The sequence below is a fragment of the Delphinapterus leucas genome, chromosome 21 (genome assembly GCF_059928025.1).
Source record: "Delphinapterus leucas isolate spDelLeu-1000000601 "Yukka" chromosome 21, BTC_Dleu_Yukka2, whole genome shotgun sequence".
Lineage (NCBI taxonomy): Eukaryota > Metazoa > Chordata > Mammalia > Artiodactyla > Monodontidae > Delphinapterus > Delphinapterus leucas.
In genome coordinates this window covers 19,013,008-19,032,839 of record NC_143149.1, presented here as the reverse complement: position 1 = coordinate 19,032,839, position 19,832 = coordinate 19,013,008, and the positions used below count along the sequence as shown (strand labels likewise).

General features: G+C 37.3%; 1 protein-coding gene across 1 annotated transcript in view; it reads left to right on the top strand.

Moving 5' to 3' along the window:
• The first annotated feature begins 7,636 nt into the window (after positions 1 to 7,636).
• TUSC3 (tumor suppressor candidate 3) overlaps positions 7,637 to 19,832 on the top strand; it is a 218,477-nt gene continuing 206,281 nt past the window's right edge. The window contains exon 1 of the mRNA XM_022571105.2: positions 7,637 to 7,949. Coding sequence (XP_022426813.2) covers positions 7,812 to 7,949 — 138 coding nt within the window. The 5' untranslated portion in view covers positions 7,637 to 7,811. The remainder of the gene's footprint in view (positions 7,950 to 19,832) is intronic.

The window sequence follows — 19,832 nt, the reverse complement described above, 5'->3', positions numbered from 1 at the left end:
TTAAAAGAAAATTGCTACAGATTGCATGAATTCAATAGCTTCAATCATTTGTCCATATCCCTATCTTCCTTGTATATAATTTCATTAAGATGAATTGCATTGTCTTAGTGAGTCTAGAATACTCTAGAAGCATTCTGCCAAAAAAACAGCCAGATTTTGGACTTTGACCTCAGGGCATCTGATTTATAAGAATTTAAGAAAGTGATGCCCTCCCCATTGGTCCTCACAGTGGCCCCCCAATTACTAACCAATGCACAGTACTTTGAAATTATATTTCTTTACCCTACCATATGCTCCACTGGCCCCTCCTGATACATGAAACATGCTGAACAAATAAGTGAAATGCTGCTCGAGATAACCAGACATTCAACATAATTAAATCATGTGCTGAGGGATGTTTCTGGAAACATCCCAAACAGAAACATTAGGTTCTAAAATGTAACTGTACAGGTGCATGCTCTTTAGTACTATAATTCCATTTGGTGGATCTTGTACTCGACTATTCCTTAATACTGTGTTTTAAATATGAATTTATATTGAATTTGATAGATATTCTAGGGCGGAAATCTAACAACAATGAAACGATCATATGCAAAGGATTTTTATAAATGCTACTAAATTATATGAATAAAAGGGAATATTTTAATGCTATGCGAAGTAGCACTAGGTTGAGGTTTAACAATACCTATAAAAATAATCTAATTCCTGTTGATTATGTAGACATAGTACTTCAAGATTTCAGTTACTAAGATAGAGTTTAAAAATAATTGAGTATAATTTATCATAACATAAAAAAATATTTTTATTCTAGAATATTTCTAAGAAACACTCAGCATAGAAAACTTGTTTTAAATAGCCAAGTGTTTGAAAAATACTAAAATTACTTAGATATACTATCTAACAAATGAGTATGTTTAGGAAAATGAGAAAAGGCTGCTAGGATTAAATATTAATGCCTAATGTTTCCAAACTGGTTTTCAAACTGTGTTTCTTGGAGTTCTAAGTGTTTTCTCTTTACACTGTCCTCTGTGTAACATAGCGGCATCTGTATAACAGATCTGGGGGAAAAGGTTTTTATTCTCCTGTATTGCATCACAGACAGTGTTAGGAATATGGGGCTGAAGTCTCTGTTCACATTCTTGCGCCCTGGTAGTCTATCCTCCACACAGCAGCTAGAGGGATGCTTTGACACCACACTGATCAGCTCCTCTCTCCAGTGGAAACCTGCTGGATATCTAGCCATGTTTCTTTTTTTTTTTTACATCTTTATTGGAGTATAATTGCTTTACATTGGTGTGTTAGTTTCTGCTTTATAGCAAAGTGAATCAGTTATACATATACATATGTTCCCATATCTCTTTCCTCTTGCATCTCCCTCCCTCCCACCCTCCCTATCCCACCCCTCTAGGTGGTCACAAAGCACCAAGCTGATCTCCCTGTGCTATGCTAGCCATGTTTCTTAGGCAAGGACTGTGCCTATAGTATCTAGTAGAGTAGAGTTCATGTCTGGATTCAGTTAAATATTTATTGAGCACCTAGGTCCACAGTGGGAGATAACATAGAATTTACAATGTTTTAGAATTTACAAAGTTTTAGGTACTGTTCTAAATTATTGGCATGCATGCACTTCTTTCTTCTTCATTGTCTTATTCTTATCCTCATGTTACAAATAAAGAAGCTGAGACACAGAGAGGTGATGTAATCTGCCTAAGATCACACAGCTAGTTAAGAAGAAGAGAAAGGAGTCTAGCCCCAGTGCCCATGCTCCCAGGGACTCCACTGTAATTGGTGCAGCGAGTACAAAGATAAATTAAACACAGTCCTTGTCCTCAGAGTATTTACTATTCAGCAGGAGGGAAACATATTTTCAATGTAATGGTAAAAGATAATCATGACACTAGCAAATATTTATTAAGAATTTATATATTCTGAGCTTTGTAATAATTCCCTTATATGTATTGTTTAATTTAGCCTCACAAGAATCCTATAGATTTTTTGATTAGGCAATTAAGATAATTTTGCTCAAGATGAGAAGAACAAATTAGCTCCTGGCTCCAGTCAGCTTGGATTCCTCTGGTTCTAACAGGTCTTAGTTTCCCTCTATTGAATTATAAAAAACTTCACAGAACACACCAACCTTGCACAAGGCCACTCTGTGACTGTGACAGAGAAAGACAAAAATGAGTCCCATTATAATCTTGTCAGAACATAGACAAAAAGAAGAGCACATTACAAACCACAAAAATGACCAAACGTTCCCTATCTCAGCTGATGTAAGTGACTCATCCTTTTCTGATCAATTTTATCTTTAGCTCTACTTTGTTCCTCTAACCTTCTAGACAGAAATGATTAAGACACCATCATGGACTTGCCCCTGTTTCTGACAGTTCCTAATCCAGTGCAGAACCATATTTTAAAAATCCTTCCAAAAATTTTAAAAACAAGCCTAAATCCTACAGCAGTTTCTTCTAACAGTCTTACTGAGATTCCCCCAGTTCCTCATGATGAGCTATCTCCTTTGTTTGCAATGAGCCAATAAACTCAACTTAGTTCCACTTCAGGTGTGTTCTTTGGCTGGAGGATATTAACAGACACTCAGGTTCCACTAAGTTTGGGCCGAGACCCTCACTGTTTGGACCAGGACTCTAGACTCAGAAATAAGGTACACACTGGGCCCCTTCGAAATCTCTACCTGCTCAAGTGTTCAAGGTGTCACCCTGGCCACTTATGGGAGGTTAATTTCACTCTGAACTAAGCTCTGATTATTATTTCATTGTGATTCTTCAGCATTGGGTTTTTTGTTTACTTAAGAACAAGTTCTCTTGGGACTTTTTTGGTCATATGATCAGATTTATGTTGTTTCTCAGTGAATTGTTTTCTGGCCTTGTCATATTCACTTCTATGGTCTGCTTGTTTATTCTGTAAGAAGAAAAGTCTGTAAGGAGGGGATGGACATAGACCTGATAAGTCCATCTTTCAGCCAGTGCTGAAAAAGGAGTTCAGAAGGTGTCAACAGACTAATGTTCTTTGAGTAAAAATGCATTAGGTCACCATTTCAAAAACTTGTAAGGAGTTTTCCCTCAGTCCTGAGAGAAATAATTTATGTAGTTTCATCCCCAGAGTCGGGGGCGGTTTTCTGGCTCCTGATCAGGGCAAGTTTTAGAGATACAAGTTTGCACAAACACCAACGTTACTGACCACTGGAGTTCTCATGGGGCCATCTTGATCTAACTCTGCAACTCTTTCAAGCCAAACCCCTCTTTCCTTTATGTTCTCTAAATATAAGCTAGACTTACTCTCTGACTGGTGAAATTTCCCAGAGACGATGTGAAACTGCAATGACTGCTGGGGGAACTTTTGACATTAGCAAGATGTTCATTTGAAAGCTCCCTTGGAACAAAAGAGGAAGAAACTCTCATGGGGAGATTGTCTTGACTACAACAAAGAGATTATTTTATTCAATGTAGAAGACTACTCTTTCATTTCATTTCTTCAGGGTACAATAATCCCTGGCTTTTAAACTGAATGGCTTGATAAAATTGTCAAACACTCTTTCTCTCTTTTGTGTATATATGCCAAAATGTGTTTTCCTGCATCTAAACTTTGTCTCCTCTCCTTGCAAATGAGGAGACAATTAGCTCTTTTCAGTGATAATTTAATATTTGTTGGAAGTTGGCTTCTTCTCACTTCTTATTTTTCTATTTCTGTTATTCTCCCTCTCTTTTTCCTGTGCTTGGGAAATCTTAAAGAGTAACAGATTAGAAAAATCATATTTCTTGTATACATGCACTTTGGGGATATCTAGTGCAAACACTAAAAGTTGTTTAAAAAAAAGGAAAACATTATTGTGTTACATTTGTTTTAAAAATTGTAGAGGCTTCAGTGTGCACTTACTAGCCTTCATTACTATAATTATGAGCTTAAAAAAGAGATATTAGTTCTAATATGTGAAATAACTTTTGGCATTATTTAAAGAGTCTGTTAGATTTAGTTTACCATATAAAAATAATATTAGCACAATATTTAGATTTATACAAATCAGGGTTAAATTTCACACAGTTTAAATTCCCTAAAATGATTTATGATTTAAGTAATTATTCTTTAATTAAAATATATGAAAACATATATGTGTGTGTATACATATATGTATATATACATAATGAAAACAGTGGACATCTTTTTAAATGTTTAATTTTATGAAATTCTTACAATGTTGCCAATCATGAGGACTTAATGTATTAACTAAGATTATATTCCAGGTTCTTAACGAACTTCAAGACCTTGGACTATTCAGGACAGTAGTGACTATTATAATAGCCACTGTAGCTACTGAAATTTAAATTGCTTAAAATTAAATAAATTAAACATTCAGTCCCTCAGTTGCACTAACCACAGTTCAAGTGCTCAGTAGTCACATACGGCCAGTGGCTACCATATTAGACAGTGCAAATATAGCACATTTCCATAATCAGAGAGTAGCATTAACAGCAGACTTAGACATATGATTAAGCTACTTAGAAAATAATCTTTGGGTGCTGGGTATTTCTAAGTAAGAAAGATAAAGCAACACTGATCACTGAAAACATTCTGCACCCAATTCCAATGTGTGGCAGGATTTTTCCATAGCACCAGGAATTCTCAAACACCACCTGGGTGTCCTACAGTTGAACTAAATTTTGGCACTATTTACCCCAGAGATAGGAGATAGCCTCAGATCTCACAAGTTAAGTCCTCAGCCCTACAAGACTGCACACCTCCCTTTCTCTCTCCTCACCCCCCCCACCCCTCCTTAGACTCCAGACACAAACCCAGGTTAACACCTGTGCTTCTGACTGATAGTCATAAATTGGAAGTTCCAATGACCTGGGTTCTATTAATTTGCTAGAATGGCTCAGAGAATCAGGGAAACATTTTACTTATTAGGCTATTGGTTTGTTATAAAAGGATGTAACTCAGGACCAGCCACATAGAAGACATGCCTAGAGAAATGTATGAGATAAATGGTGCAGAGCTTCCATGCTATCTCCCAGTGCATCATTCTCCGCCCCGCCCCCCGCCCCCCGCCCCGAGATCTCCACCTGTTCACCAACTCAGAAGCTCTCTGAACTCAAGCCTTCATTACATAGGCATGATTGATTAAATCATTGACCATCTGCAATTGATTCAACCTCCAGCTTCTGCTCTCCCCTCCCCAGAGGTCAGGTGTTGAGACTGAAAGCTTCAACCCTTTCATCACCTCGTTAGTTCTCCAGGTAACTAGCACCATCCTTAGGTGCTTTCCAAATCTCACCTGATCAGTGTTACAAAAGACACTTTTATCACTCTCATCACTTAGGAAATTCCACGGAGCTCTGTGCCAGAAACAGGACAAATATGGTCTTCAAAATGCTTTGATAACATCCCTCTAAAAGAGTATGGAAGACTAGATACTCTTTTGTGCATTTTAAAGCAAATATCTAAAAATTCTCATCATAAGTTTAAATAGCTGCAAAGAATAAAATTTCCAACAAGTTATAAATACTGACATTTAAAAAATAAGTCACAGCATTCTTTTAAATATTCCCAAAGTATGGAAATGATGGCCGTCATTATCCATTACAAAACTAACAAACAAGAAGGAGCTCTTCTTTTTAACGGTTGAATATTTTACATTACATTTGTACCCTCCTGAACTTGTATTTCCATTCTGTTGCCTCCAAGGATTTTAAATATGTGCTTTTCATAAAATTCTTTATTAAAAAGTAAATTTTGTATTGAAATATAATACACATAAATACATCATAAGTTTCTCGCTCAATACATTTTTACGAAGAATATACACTCATCTAATAGCCAGCATTCAGATCAAGAAATAGGTTGTAAAATATTTTTAGCACCCCAGGGTTCTCTCTTGGGTCCTCTACCACTGTTCTGACTTCTAATCTGGGATAATAAATATAATAACCAACAACGGCCAGATCATATATAAAAATAGAGCTTGGATCCACAACCTGCAGCAGCCTACCCAGGAAACCAACCCCTTATCTATCATAACCCAATAAGCCAGGCTGCTGTAAGTTGGACTAGTAGGAAGTCAGATTGCTAGCTTTAATAACAATCTAGGAAACCAAATAATAACTTCTGTAATAATTGATCCTGAATGCCCAGGGTTTGATTAATAACTGACAGCTTCCCTAATTTTTGTCCCTGCGTCCAGCTTAAGACCAACTAGAGAAAGCTAAATATGTACCCCTAGAGAGCCACATAGGTGCCCCCTTCTGCTTAGCCCACCTACAGCTTCCCCCATGTCCACAGCCTCCAGTCATAGCACACCTGAAGCCTTCCCCTTTTTCTACTACTAATGTTTCCTACTTTTCTGCCTACCTTTGAGTCTTTGCCCAAACTCAGGTGATGGCAGCTGACTCACTTGTTATTGCAAGCTCTGAATAAATGGCCTTTGCCTGTTCTCATTTAGTTGATCTTTGTTTATTTCTACAAATCCCAATATATTTTGTGTCTGGATCTTTATGCTGTAAAATTCATTCATATTATGTATAAGTGTCATTAGTTTGTTTTTATTGATATGTAGTGTTACTATATCACAAATTATTTCTCTATTTTACTGTGATGGATATTTGGTCTTTTCCCAGCTTGGGGCTTTTATGAATAAAGCTGCTATACAAATTGGTACATATCACGTGCTGACTGTATGTTTATGTGGAACTTTTGGGTCTTGGGTAGGTGTATTTAGCTTTAGCACGTACTGCCAAACAGTTTTTCAAGGTGGTTAAACCAATTTACTCTCCCACAGGCAGTATAATCTGATAGAATTTTATCCTATATATACTTTTTTATGCTTGGAAGTCTTTTATTGATCTTTTTATGCTTCAGAGTCATTCTTCTATGCAGACAAAGAGTGTATAAATTGAAATTTGATATAAACAAACTTCTGTGACCATGAGGCTATATTAAAATTTATGTTTTGCACTGAGTTATCGTTATTAGTAGTACCGCATTGATCAAATCAAAATAACGTGTTATGAATTTGAGAAAACAGTAATAAACAGGAAAAGCAAAACTGTATTGGGAAAACATTACTTGTAGAAATAATTAAAGTTTTTAAAAATTAGTTTATGCATCTGTGGATAAGAATTATTTCTAGAATGAGAATATTCGGCATCACTTTCTTCTTATTTTAGATTTTTGTTTATGTTAAGTGCTAAGAAACTATGTTCACAATAATTAGGCATTGAAGATGTCTATTATCACAATATCACTCAGTTCTTTGTACTGTTGAGTAAAAATGTCCCAATGGGATCAGATTGCCATTAGCTAGAAGGGCCAGATCCTTACTAATTCCTCAAAGCTCTTCTCCATCATCGAAGAAGGCAATTATGTCTGTCTCTGGTTCCAGGTAAAGTGTTGGATAAACAGGACTCTCGCATATTCCCGAGACCCGGTGTTGGTTTCAGTGGCAGGACAGCCTACGGTTCAGATCGGCGAGGTGGAAAACCGCGCCCTCCGCTGCCGGGGTCTCCGGATGGAGTCCGGCTGAGAGCGCAGCGCGGCGTGCACGGAAGCTCCGGCTCCCTCGCCACGCCCACTTCCTGCCCCATCCCGGGCTTTTCCAGGTCTCCTCTTCCAGTGAACCGGATGCTCCGTCAGTTACCTCCTCCGCGTCCTCTGGTGCTTCCCGGCTCCCTGGCAAGGCCGCAGGCATCCACGCGGGGACGGTCAGGGGGCTCCCGGCGGCTGGCCTGGCAGGTGTAGGGCGCCGGTAGGAGCTGGGCGCACACGGTTACCGAGCGTGGAGGAGACACGTCCCTGCGGCGATGGGTGCCAGGGGCGCTCCTTCACGCCGGAGGCAGGCGGGGCGGCGACCGCGGTATCTGCCCACCGGGAGCTTTCCCTTTCTCCTCCTCCTGCTGCTTCTCTGCATCCAGCTCGGTGGAGGACAGAAGAAAAAGGAGGTAGAATGAATCCTCTGGGCATTCCCGGGAGGGTCAGGACGGGTCCGGGCAGGCGGGCCGCGTTCATAGGCAGCCTTCCCGCGTTGCTAGGCAGCCGGGCCGCCAGGTGTGGGCGATGGCTGTTTTGGGGAGCGGTTGGGAGGTCTTTGCGCAAGTCCTTTGGGCTCCACAGTTTCAAAAGTGGGGTTGCCCAGTGCTTTCTCAAAAAACAACGAAGCATCGTCTTTTGTGCGCCTAGCACCTCACACCTTTAAGACACGGAGCGTTTTTGACCCTTACTTGAAGGCAGAGTTTCGGGGCCGTCGAGTCAGTAAAAAAGAGTGTGTTGGATGTGAAAATACCGTTTAGGAGTATTTCAAACCTATAGGAACGAGTTGTCCCTTGTGTTCATTACCCTGCTCCCTTCGTCATCCGTTTCAGGAGGCAACAGCATATTGAGACCGTGTTTAAAGTTATTCTGTATTTTATATACATTTTTAAAGCTGTATATTTTTCTTTATATTAAACTCAAGGTATAATTGTGCGAACAACCTCACATTTAGGTTGCGCAAATTTATTTGTGAAATTCAGATAACCTGATTTCAATCTTAGTCCTATAGTAACTCTGATGAGCACGCGGATTGAAGTAACTGACCGTATTTAAAGTAGTTGTAGAGTTATTTGTGAATTTCAGTTATCCATCTCTACCTTGGATGGTTGATCTAGTGGGATTAGAAAAAAAATATTTTGGAAATGTAAGGTTTCTAATTGTACGTCATTTTAGTGAGAGTGTCTCTCCATATTAATTGCAAGTAGTTTTTCCTGGTGAAGTTTTATTTACATACACGTGGCTCAAATATTGGTTTCAAATATTACCGCAACTTTCTTGACAGCTGGGTGGAAAGAGTGAAAAAAGAGCCTCACACACAAGTAACTCTGATTCTATTTCTCTTTACTCCTTGCCTGAAACAACTCTGAACTCAGTATTTTGCCTTCAACTTTTTTATTTTAACTTTTTTTTACTTTAACATAAAAATAGGCCTTAGTGAAATTAGTGGTGTTATAGTAAGAGGTTTGGTGAAGAACCACTGTTAAATTAAGACTGTATTTACAAATATAACGATTTTTTTGCCTAGCATTTGGTATTTATATACATTTCTTAGATTTCATAGTTTTTCTCTTTTAAAAATTTTTTTTATCTTAGAACCTTGCCAACATATTTAAAATTTATTTTTATATTTTTAAATTTAATTTTATTTATTTTTATACAGCAGGTCCTTATTAGTCATCAATTTTATACACATCAGTGTATACATGTCAATCCCAAGCTCCCAATTCATCCCACCACCATCCCCACCCCTCGCCGCTTTCCCCCCTTGGTGTCCATACGTTTGTTCTCTACATCTGTGTCTCAGTTTCTGCCCTGCAAACTGGTTCATCTGTACCGTTTTTCTAGGTTCCACATATATGAGTTAATATACGATATTTGTTTTTCTCTTTCTGACTTAACTCTGTATGACAGTCTCTAGGTCCATCCACGTCTCTACAAATGACCCAATTTCGTTCCTTTTTATGGCTGAGTAATATTCCATTGTATATATGTACCACATCTTCTTTATCCAATTGTCTGTCAGTGGGCATTTAGGTTGCTTCTGTGACCTGGCTATTGTAAATAGTGCTGCAGTGAACACTGGGGTGCGTGTGTCTTTTTGAATTATGGTTTTCTGTGGGTATATGCCCAGTAGTGGGATTGCTTGGTCATATGGTAATTCTGTTTTTAGTTTTTTAAGGAACCTCCAGACTGTTCTCCGTAGTGGCTGTATCGATTTGCATTCCCACCAACAGTGCAAGAGGGTGCCCTTTTCTCCATACCCTCTCCAACATTTGTTGTTTGTAGATTTTCTGATGATGGCCATTCTGACCAGTGTGAGGTGATACCTTATTGTAGTTTTGATGTGCATTTCTCTAATAATTAGTGATACTGATCAGCTTTTCATGTGCCTCTTGGCCATCTGTATATCTTCTTTGGAGAAATATCTATTTAGGTCTTCTGCCCATTTTTGGATTGGGTTGTTTTTTTAAAATTGAGGTGCATGAGCTGTTTATATATTTTGGAGGTTAATCCTTTGTTCATTGATTCATTTGCAAATATTTTCTCCCATTCTGATGGTTGTCTTTTCATCTTGTTTATAGTTTCCTTTGCTGTGCAAAAGCTTTTAAGTTTCATAAGGTCCCATTTGTTTATTTTTGTTTTTATTTCCATTACTCTAGGAGGTGGGTCAGAAAAGATCTTGCTGTGATTTATGTTGAGGAGTGTTCTTCCTATGTTTTCCTCTAAGAGTTTTATAGTGTCTGGTCTTACATTTAGGTCTTTAATACATTTTGAGGTTATTTTTATGTATGGTGTTAGGGAGTGTTCTAATTTCATTCTTTTACATGTAGCTCTCCAGTTTTCCCAGCACCATTTATTGAAGAGACTGTCTTTTCTCCATTGTATATCCTTACCTCTTTTGTCATAGATTAGATGACCATAGGTGCGTGGGTTTATCTCTGGGCTTTCTATCCTGTTCCATTGATCTGTATTTCTGTTTTTGTGCCAGTACCATATTGTCTTGATTACTGTAGCTTTGTAGTGTAGTCTGAAGTCAGGGAGTCTGATTCCTCCAGCTCCATTTTTTCCCGTCAAGATTGCTTTGGCTATTCGGGGTCTTTTGTGTCTCCATACAAATTTTAAGATTTTTTGTTCTAGTTCTGTAAAAAATGCCATTGGTAATTTGATAGGGATTGTATTGAATCTGTAGATTGCTTTGGGTAGTATAGTCATTTTCACAATATTGATTCTTCCAATACAAGGACATGGTATATCTCTCCATCTGTTTGTGTCATCTTTGATTTCTTTCATCAGTGTCTTATAGTTTTCTGAGTACAGGTCTTTTACCTCCTTAGGTAGGTTTATTCCTAGGTATTTTATTCTTTTTGTTGCAATGGTGAATGGGATTGTTTCCTTAATTTCTCTTTCTGATCTTTTGTTGTTAGTGTATAGGAATGTAAGAAATTTCTGTGCATTAATTTTGTCTCCTGTAACTTTACCAGATTCGTTGATTAGCTCCAGTAGTTTTCTGGTGGCATCTTTAGGATTCTCTATGTATAGTATCATGTCATCTGCAAAGAGTGACAGTTTTACTTATTCTTTTACAATATGTATTCCTTTTTTTTCTTTTTCTTCTCTGATTTCCATGGCTAAGACTTCCAAAACTATGTTGAATAATAGTGGCGAGAGTGGACATCCTTGTCTTCTTTCTCATCTTAGAGGAAATGCTTTCAGTTTTTCACCATTGAGAATGATGTTTGCTGTGGGCATAGTTTTTCTTGAGAAAGGGAGAAGATTTGAAAAGTAGTTTTTTTGTGTGTGTAGTTTACCAGAGCAGAGGGCATTAAAAACAATGAGGAACTCCATGCAAATTCTGATGATTTATCTCCTAGAGAGATCATTGTAACCATGGTAACTTTCAGTTGGGAGGAAAAAAAAAAAGCCCCAAAAAGAAGTCTAAAAAGTGTACATCTTCAAAGCGTCTTAGCATCTTCAATTGTAAGACTACTTTAACATGTGACATTTGTTAATTTAGTGTAATTATAAATTGTGATAACATCTATTTCCATTAAATATTTTTTATAAAGGTTATTTTAAAAATGCAAAATTAAGGAGAAAATTGTTGCGGATTTAAAAAGGATGTCTTCCAAAACTTTTATTTCTGTTAAATAGGAGAGCCTAATGATACTACATGGTGATATTGTAGAATACACATATTTTATTTAAGGAAAAGAGCAAAATAACATATAGTAGAATTTTAATACTTTACTTTATGTTAAATATGTTTAATACTTAATTAATTTATCAATTAACATATTATTAACAAATTAATTGTTAATTAATAAATGTCAGTTAACATTTATTATCATTAATATGTTATTAAACATATTTATTAAGTAATTTAATAATTAAATATGTTTAATACTTTATGTCTCTGAAATGCAGTCTAGTTCAGTATCTGGTACTCAGTTCAAAAGCTGTGATCTCGAGCTTCCCTGGTGGCACAGTGGTTGAGAATCTGCCTGCTAACGCAGGGGACACGGGTTCTGGGAGGATCCCACATGCCGCGGAGCAACTAGGCCCGTGAGCCACAACTACTGAGCCTGTGCGTCTGGAGCCTGTGCTCCGCGATAAGAGAGGCCGCGATAGAGGCGCGCGCACCACGATGAAGAGTGGCCCCCGCTTGCCACAACTAGAGAAAGCCCTCGCACAGAAACTAAGACCCAACACAGCAAAAATAAATAAACTAATTAATAAACTCCTACCCCCAACATCTTCTTTAAAAAAACAAACAAAAGAACTATGTATGATCTCTTCCAATACCGGAAGAAAAACATTCTTTCTTGGAAATATTGGTCACAAGTGTGTTACTTTTCTAGGGATATTCCAGAGTTGTTTTGACCATATGTGGCTGCTGCTGCTTTTTTTTTTTTTTTTTGCTTAGTTTAGAACCTGTTGCCCAGTATAAGATTTGACACAATTGAGCCAGAAAATATAATAGCTGGAACTTAATTTACTATAATAAATATTACAAACATAAGTACTGGAATAGTTGACTTGGCATGGATTGTGTCTTCTTTTGTTCTGGGGAACCCAAACGGAAATCTAAAGTTGAACCTGGAATCAGGAATTGGACGTTAGTTGCTTTTAAGGAAGTAACATTTATGACAGTAATAGTTACCACCATAGATTTTTGAATAGAACTGATGGTCCAGTTACAATTCATATCCTATCTAATTGACATCAAACCACTTAACTTCCTGAATTTTAGTTTTGTTTAAAAATACAGGTATAGGGCTTCCCTGGTGGCGCAGTGGTTGAGAGTCCGTCTGACGATGCAGGGGACGCGGGTTTGTGCCCCAGTCTGGGAAGATCCCACATGCTGCGGAGCGGCTGGGCCCGTGAGCTATGGCCGCTGAGCCTGCGCGTCCGGAGCCTGTGCTCCGCAACGGGAGAGGTCACAACAGTGAGAGGCCCGCGTACCGGAAAAAAAAGAAAAAAATTAAAAATACAGGTGTAATACTTACATCTCAGTGTTGTCATTGGGATTAAATAAGACTGTATTTAAAGTGTTTAGTGCAATGCCTAGAGCATAACAAATGATCAGTAATTTGGTAGCTGCTATTATGTATTCTTCATTCAAATGAAAGACATGATAATGAGATCCTAAAATGTGATAAAAAAATTTTTCAAATTAATTTTTTTGCTAAATAAACTGACTTTATAATAATTGTAAATTGTATAGTTTATGGAATAAAATGTTCATTACTTATTTTATTATGAAACACTGAGAATTCCAAACTCTAACATTGCTTGAGAACTTCCCAAGAGGAGATTTTACCTCATGGAAGAATTGGTAGTATTCATGGATTTGTGTGTGTGTGTCTACATATATAGGTATATATCTGTTTCTAAATGAAGACATTTTCATTCATCAAAAAATAATTTTGTCATATTCTTTATTTAAGAATATAGTCAAGAGAAATAGTTAAATAGGCACAGAAAATAGACGGGAGATTTTTATGGTCAGTTTCCTTAATTACATTGAATAAAGTCATGTTGAGTGATTTTTGAATCCTCATGTTAAGTGATACAGATTTGTGGGAGACTTTAGCTTCTTAGTAATATATCATTTGCATTTCTGATGCATCATGGGTTTCCATTATTTTGACAGTTTCTCTATTTCTTATATTGTTAACACTTATCAGTTAATCAGCTTCATTTAGAATTCTTTTAATCTCTAATGACCTCTTATAGTAGAACAAAAGCTCAAATTCTGTAATGATTTCCAGTGGACTTAATGACTTTACCATCATCAAAAGCAGCTACCGTCAGCCCTTCAAATCCAGGGGTCTTGTACCTGCAGACAGAGAGGGCCGACTGTACCACACTATTTTGTAGCATGAGGGACTCGAGCAGTTTCAGATTTTGGTATCTGCTGGGGTCCTGGAAGCAATCCCCCTTGGATACCGAAGGACAACTATAATACAATAATTTATACTTTCTGCAAAGAAAATGATTAGCGAATAGGCTACAACATTTAGGTAGCAGCTCATAGATATATTTTAAGAGAGAAATAGTGTTATTAGTTGCCTCTGAGATAACTTCTATAAGCACACTTTACACTGAGATGTATATATCCAGTTACTCTTTAGTGGCACAGCCTTGAAATAGAGACTTTAGTGTCTTAGCAAATGATAGGGAGAGGATGGAGGTAAGAGATGGATTTTGATTTTACCTTTAAGCAGAGAACTTAGGTGGAAGAAATAGCTTGTAAACATATGAGCACAACTTAAAGAAACGCATAGTGATTATACTTTGATATGTATACACATACACCTGTCATGCTGATGTCAGGCAGCTGTGTCAGCTAAGTTAGATTTTTGTGTACAGTAACTCCTTGAAGAGTAATTGGGAATGACAGGTCTTACTTAAAATGGCCAAAACTGCTTGTCAATAACTTTGAGGCTTAGCCTGCCGCAGTTTCATGGATAATGGCAGAAGGCATGGGATTCCTGGGTCACAGGCGGACAGGTTATTACAGTAATAGAATTGCCAGAGTATCAGCGTTTGTGCTGGTGATGCAGGCTAGCTGACACCTGCGAATGTAGTGAATTTCAGAGCAGGAGAGGACCTTGAGCTTATGGAACCCAAATCTTTCATGATGGGCAGTAAACATATTTGACTTCAGCCTTAGAGGGAGTCACTATCTTTATTAAATTGGGAAGTAAACAAACCTGATCTTCGTTCTAGAAGGGACAGTGTCTAGCAGAGCTGTGTGCTACACAAACATCCTTGAGCAGATAGCCTAGAACAAAGTCAGTCAGTACTTGTCCTTGCAAGTTTTGTAGAAACCGTGATGAACCGTCTGCCTACACAAGGGATCTAACCTGGGTCAAAAGGGAACACTTCAGGATATTTTCCTCCACATACACAAAACACCAGCATGTTCAGCCCCTTCTATATGTGTTCTCTTCTACGTGGAAGACACAGAGAAAGGGAAAGGGCAGAAACATGAAACTTGAGCCACAGATTCATCAGCTATTTGTTAACTGTTTTGGGCTGCATTTACTTGTGCGTATTCTCTTTAGCCTTAAATAGTCAGTGAGTTTGGATGTGAGTGTGATCAGTATGCCTGTGACTGCCTTAGTAGTCTCCAGGTTTGTTTGGTGTATTAGACCATGTGATGATTGCTTCTTTCCATAAGACTCCCACCTGGAGCATCATGCTAATTTCACCAAGATAGATTTACCTTTGGCTAAGTATAGGAGTAACTCTTTTCCTGCTAGATCATGAACAAATGTAACACTGTGTGCATGAATGTGTGTGGACCAAATAGGTAGTATTTACGTCAGTCTCTATCCAGTTTTTATTCTATCCGTTGGCAAGATTTCTGCAGCTTCTCAAATTGAGCCTAAGAACCTGCTGTATAAAAAAATAAATAAAATAAAATTCAAAAAAGAAAAAAAATTGAGCATACCTAAAAGGGAACTCTCAATCCTTTCCTCTGCCCATCTGGCCCATCTGTTTTCTCATTGCTGTCAACAGTGCTGTTTTATGGGGAACAAATTTTAACCTCGTTTTTTTTTTAAGTAATCACTTGCCATATATAATACTATATCTTTGTAGCTCTTATGTTTTGCACGTTGTACACAGAGAGGCTGACTTCACATAATTTCTTGCAGAGTCATACATAGATTTAAGGAGAGCATCTTGCAAAAATATGATTCCTCTATTATACGTAGATATGTAAAACATAAATATTTAGTTTGAATAGTAAAATTTCAAATATATTATTCAGAAAAATAGACAGTATTTTTTTTCATAGTAATTGATATCTGTCTATCTCTCTGCCTGCTTGCCTGATTGTCTCTCTGTTTAATGTCAGAAGGAAAAAGGTCAGTGTCAACAGTGAACTTATGTTACAGAGTGTATCACAATCTGTGATAAAAGTCCTAACTTAGAAGTATAGCATCCTGAAGCCATAATGAGTTGAAAAAAGTTAAGAATAAAAGGAAGTCTTTACTAGCATTTATTGTTATTACATTTTTGGTTGCTCATATCAAGATACCTAACTAGTTTGATGTTTGGAAGTGAAAAGGAAATTTTCTTTCCCCTGTATGTTACTATGAGAACTCAACCATCTTTAATGAAAAGGGGCACTTGAGTATAGGTTAGATAAATTGTGGTACTGATTTTATTAAATGGAACTGTTTATTTTAGATGTGTATTTTTAGAGATGGCTTAATATTGCTGTCAATATGATTTGACTCAACTTTTGGAGAAATATTGTGGTTCAGTGTCTTCTCTGCTTAGAAACAAAGCAAACCATTGGAAAGTTAGTTCATATGATTTTTGTGGTAAAACTTAAGGTACAAGATTGATTACAAATTGTAAGATCTGTTTACTATTCATATTAAATTTAATGAGATACTGTCCTGTAATTTAGTGAACTTATTAACAAACTTGGGAGTTGGAAATAAGGCTTATTTCAGGAAATGAAAAAAAAACATAACAGGAGAGTTGATAGAAGATAGAATGCCAGGCATTTCACCTGAATTGTTTATAATCATCACAGTATCTTGGTGATTGTGACAGAGTTTTGTTTGCCTTACCTTTGTCTTTGTTAACAGTATACCTTGGTTTTATTTAAGTAGTAGGAGCAATTGGGACTATCCCAAGCCCCAAGCAATCATTTTTATTAGTCAAAGATTATCATGATTATCCAGTACCCTGCAAATTATTGGTTTAGGAGTGATCACATGATACAATTATGTGGGGCTTTTGGAAGTTTCCTCCTTCTTCATAAAGGACCCAAAGTGGGGTAATTCTTTCTTCCTGTCTTTGGATATGTGTATGAGAATGTGATGCATTGTTGAACCCATCTTGTAATCACAAAACGTACAAACCTGAGGGCAAAACCAGTAAGTTTATGCTGGCAGAGTAGAAAATTGGGAAGAACATGGGTACTTGATGGCATGACTTAACTAGCCTTGTAAATGCTTCAACTCCGGACTCCTTGTTATATGAGTTAATAAGCTTTCTTATTGTTTAAGACATTTCAAGTTGAATTTCTGATTTTTTGTATTTGAAAGCGCTCTACTGAGGAAGGTCCTCTTGGATTAAGGGTTTTACCCGTGACTGTACAACTTGTCAGTTTACAGCCTTACCCCAAAGAACTCTTTCTACATTATGTTTTAGTAACCGGGCCCTCTTTGTGAATTAGTTATTAAATATTAGTGGAGGACCATTTAAGTATGTATAGCTGTCCCCAGTCTCTGAATATCAGTTGTCAGTATTAGAAGTTTGTGTATGTTTCGGTGTCATTGAAGTGCATTTTCATGTTCCTCTTATTAAAATAACTTTGTTTTTATTGTATGAATTGAAATTCTCTATTCAAAAGTTATGTCCAAAATGTTGTAGGAAAGAAATTGGGCATAAATTTATTATGTGCTTTAAAAACTATTAGCCCAAGAACAGAGTGGAAGAGAGTAAGTATGTCCAAGATATATTTGCTGTATGCTTTTTTCTGTTTGAATGTTTTTAAGAAATACTTATTCCTTTTGCTTTTGTGTAGGTAATAGATTGATACGTAGTTTCATTGTAAAGACATGCGAAATAAAATTCAGGAAGATACTTAATTTTATTTTTAAAATGATCATGTTTTAATAATGTTCTTTTAGTTAACATCTGAGTTAAGATTAAGCAAAAGAAAAACTGGGACCTTCCTCAAAGATCAGGCTTTGTGCAATGCTTTGTGGAGTGGCTTTGCTGTGTCTTGCTCTTGTTTCCTGTGCATTTTTCCTCTTGGAGCCTTTATGGGGAGAAAGAGTGGCTGAGTCAAGGTGTAACACCATCATCATGGCACTCATTCAGCATAGCTTCCTATGGAGAGCAGCATGAGTCACAGGCTTTGATGTTGGCGCCTATTCCAAACCATAAAGCAAATGTCGTGTGTGTGTGGTGTTTAAACACTGCGTTATAGAATGATAGAGCAGGAAAGTCAGATTTCAGGCTAAATAACAAAGCTGGGACTAGGAGGGAGTTTTCCTGCCTCCAGAGTTGCTATTTCTGCATCCCCGTGCTCAGTAATGCTGTCTTGTCTCTGCCCCTCCCCTGTTTATTACTTTAAGTGTACTATCATTTCCTCTGTCTTTTCATGGCTGATCTTTTCTGAACTTCTTCATGGGTACTTGTTTTGTAAACTTCAAAATGATTACTGGTTTGGCAGCTCTAAAACAAACCTATTAATACTGCTTAGACTTGACCCCTTTGAGAACATAATTTATAAAATTAGGCCATCTGTTTCTTTATGAAGCTGTTTAAATAAATGAAATTAGTCTAAGAGAAGCCTAAGTCACAAGAGTCAGAACTCTGTAACCTACATGGATGACGAAAGTATGTAAGTTTCTGTTCCACCTGTCTTCCCCAAATAGTGCTTCCTACCGTCCCTAATGCTAAGGAAAGCCTTGTCATACATCTCTTTGCCAGAGCCAGAAATCCGGGCACATTCACTTAGTTTCCAACGTTTACTCAGTCGTGACTTTCTTCAACATCCCTTCCTTCACCCCAGCTGAAGACGTCCCCTGGGACTTCCTAGCCAGTGCTGTCTTGGGGGTGCTCTTTACATGGCTCTAGGATGCAATCCAGTGTTCTTTGCATGCTCTTGAGTGCTTTTCCTGAGTGAGCCTTTGTCTGACTCTCCTGTTTTCTATCTCACCACTGTTACATGCTTCCTTCTAGTGTTAACTTAAGCAGGGTACCCCTTCCCCGGCTCAGATAGATAGATGTCTGTGCTTATTCTTTATGGCACTTAAGTGAATTATTGCCTATTGTCTGTCGTTACTGTTGTTCTACAAGCCCTTTGAGGAGAAGGGTTGTGGGTTTATTTTTGTACCTGTATTTCCATATTCAAGCATAGTGCCTTGTACCTGGTAAATGCTTGGTAAAGTTACTTTGGTTGAGATACTTAATCTCTCTAAATTATCTGTAAAGTGGAGATAGTTTGTTAGTCCCTACTATAGAGTTGTGAGCCTTACATGAGATAATCCTCTAAAGTATACTTAGCATAGTGCCTGGAACATAGTAAGTTCTTATTGAACGTTAGCTTTGGTGCTGATATTGGTGAATGACTGCAGGATGTTCTGTGGTTTGTTTTATGTTTCCAAAGTGAATTTTCATGAGTAGCATAAGTTGATTTGGCATTACAAAAGAAACTTTTAAAGGCATTTGATATGCATAATTTTTCATGAATACTTAATTTTCCTATGTGACAGATTCTGCTACTAAATTGGCTCTTGAGAAAATGTCATCGTTCCTTTCTTCAGATGATTAAAGATTTGGCAGTAACCATTTGATCATGGTTACTTTTCCTATTTGACTTCTTACAGCATTTGACAGGTGCTCAGTGCAGCCCTGTTTGGGGTTAACCTATTTGCAGTCCTTTGGACCTCTTGGAACTAGAGGTCTATTTCTCTCCCCAGGTTTGTGAAGTTTTCAGCTATTATTGCATTAACTATACTTTTTGTCTTTTTTCTTTCTCTTCTCCTTCTGGAATTCCCATAGTGCAAACATTGTTCCTTTCATTGTGTCCCATAATTCCTATAGGCTTTCTTCACTCTTTTTCATTCTTTTTTCTTTTTGTTTTTCTGACTGGATAATTTCAATTGTCCTATCTTCCAGGTCACTGATTCTTTCTTTTCCATTGTTGAGTCTGGTTTTGAAACTCTCTATCGAATTCTTCTGATCAGTTATTATATTTTTGTACTTTAGGATTTCTGTTTGGGTTTTTTAAAAAAATTTCTGTTTATTCT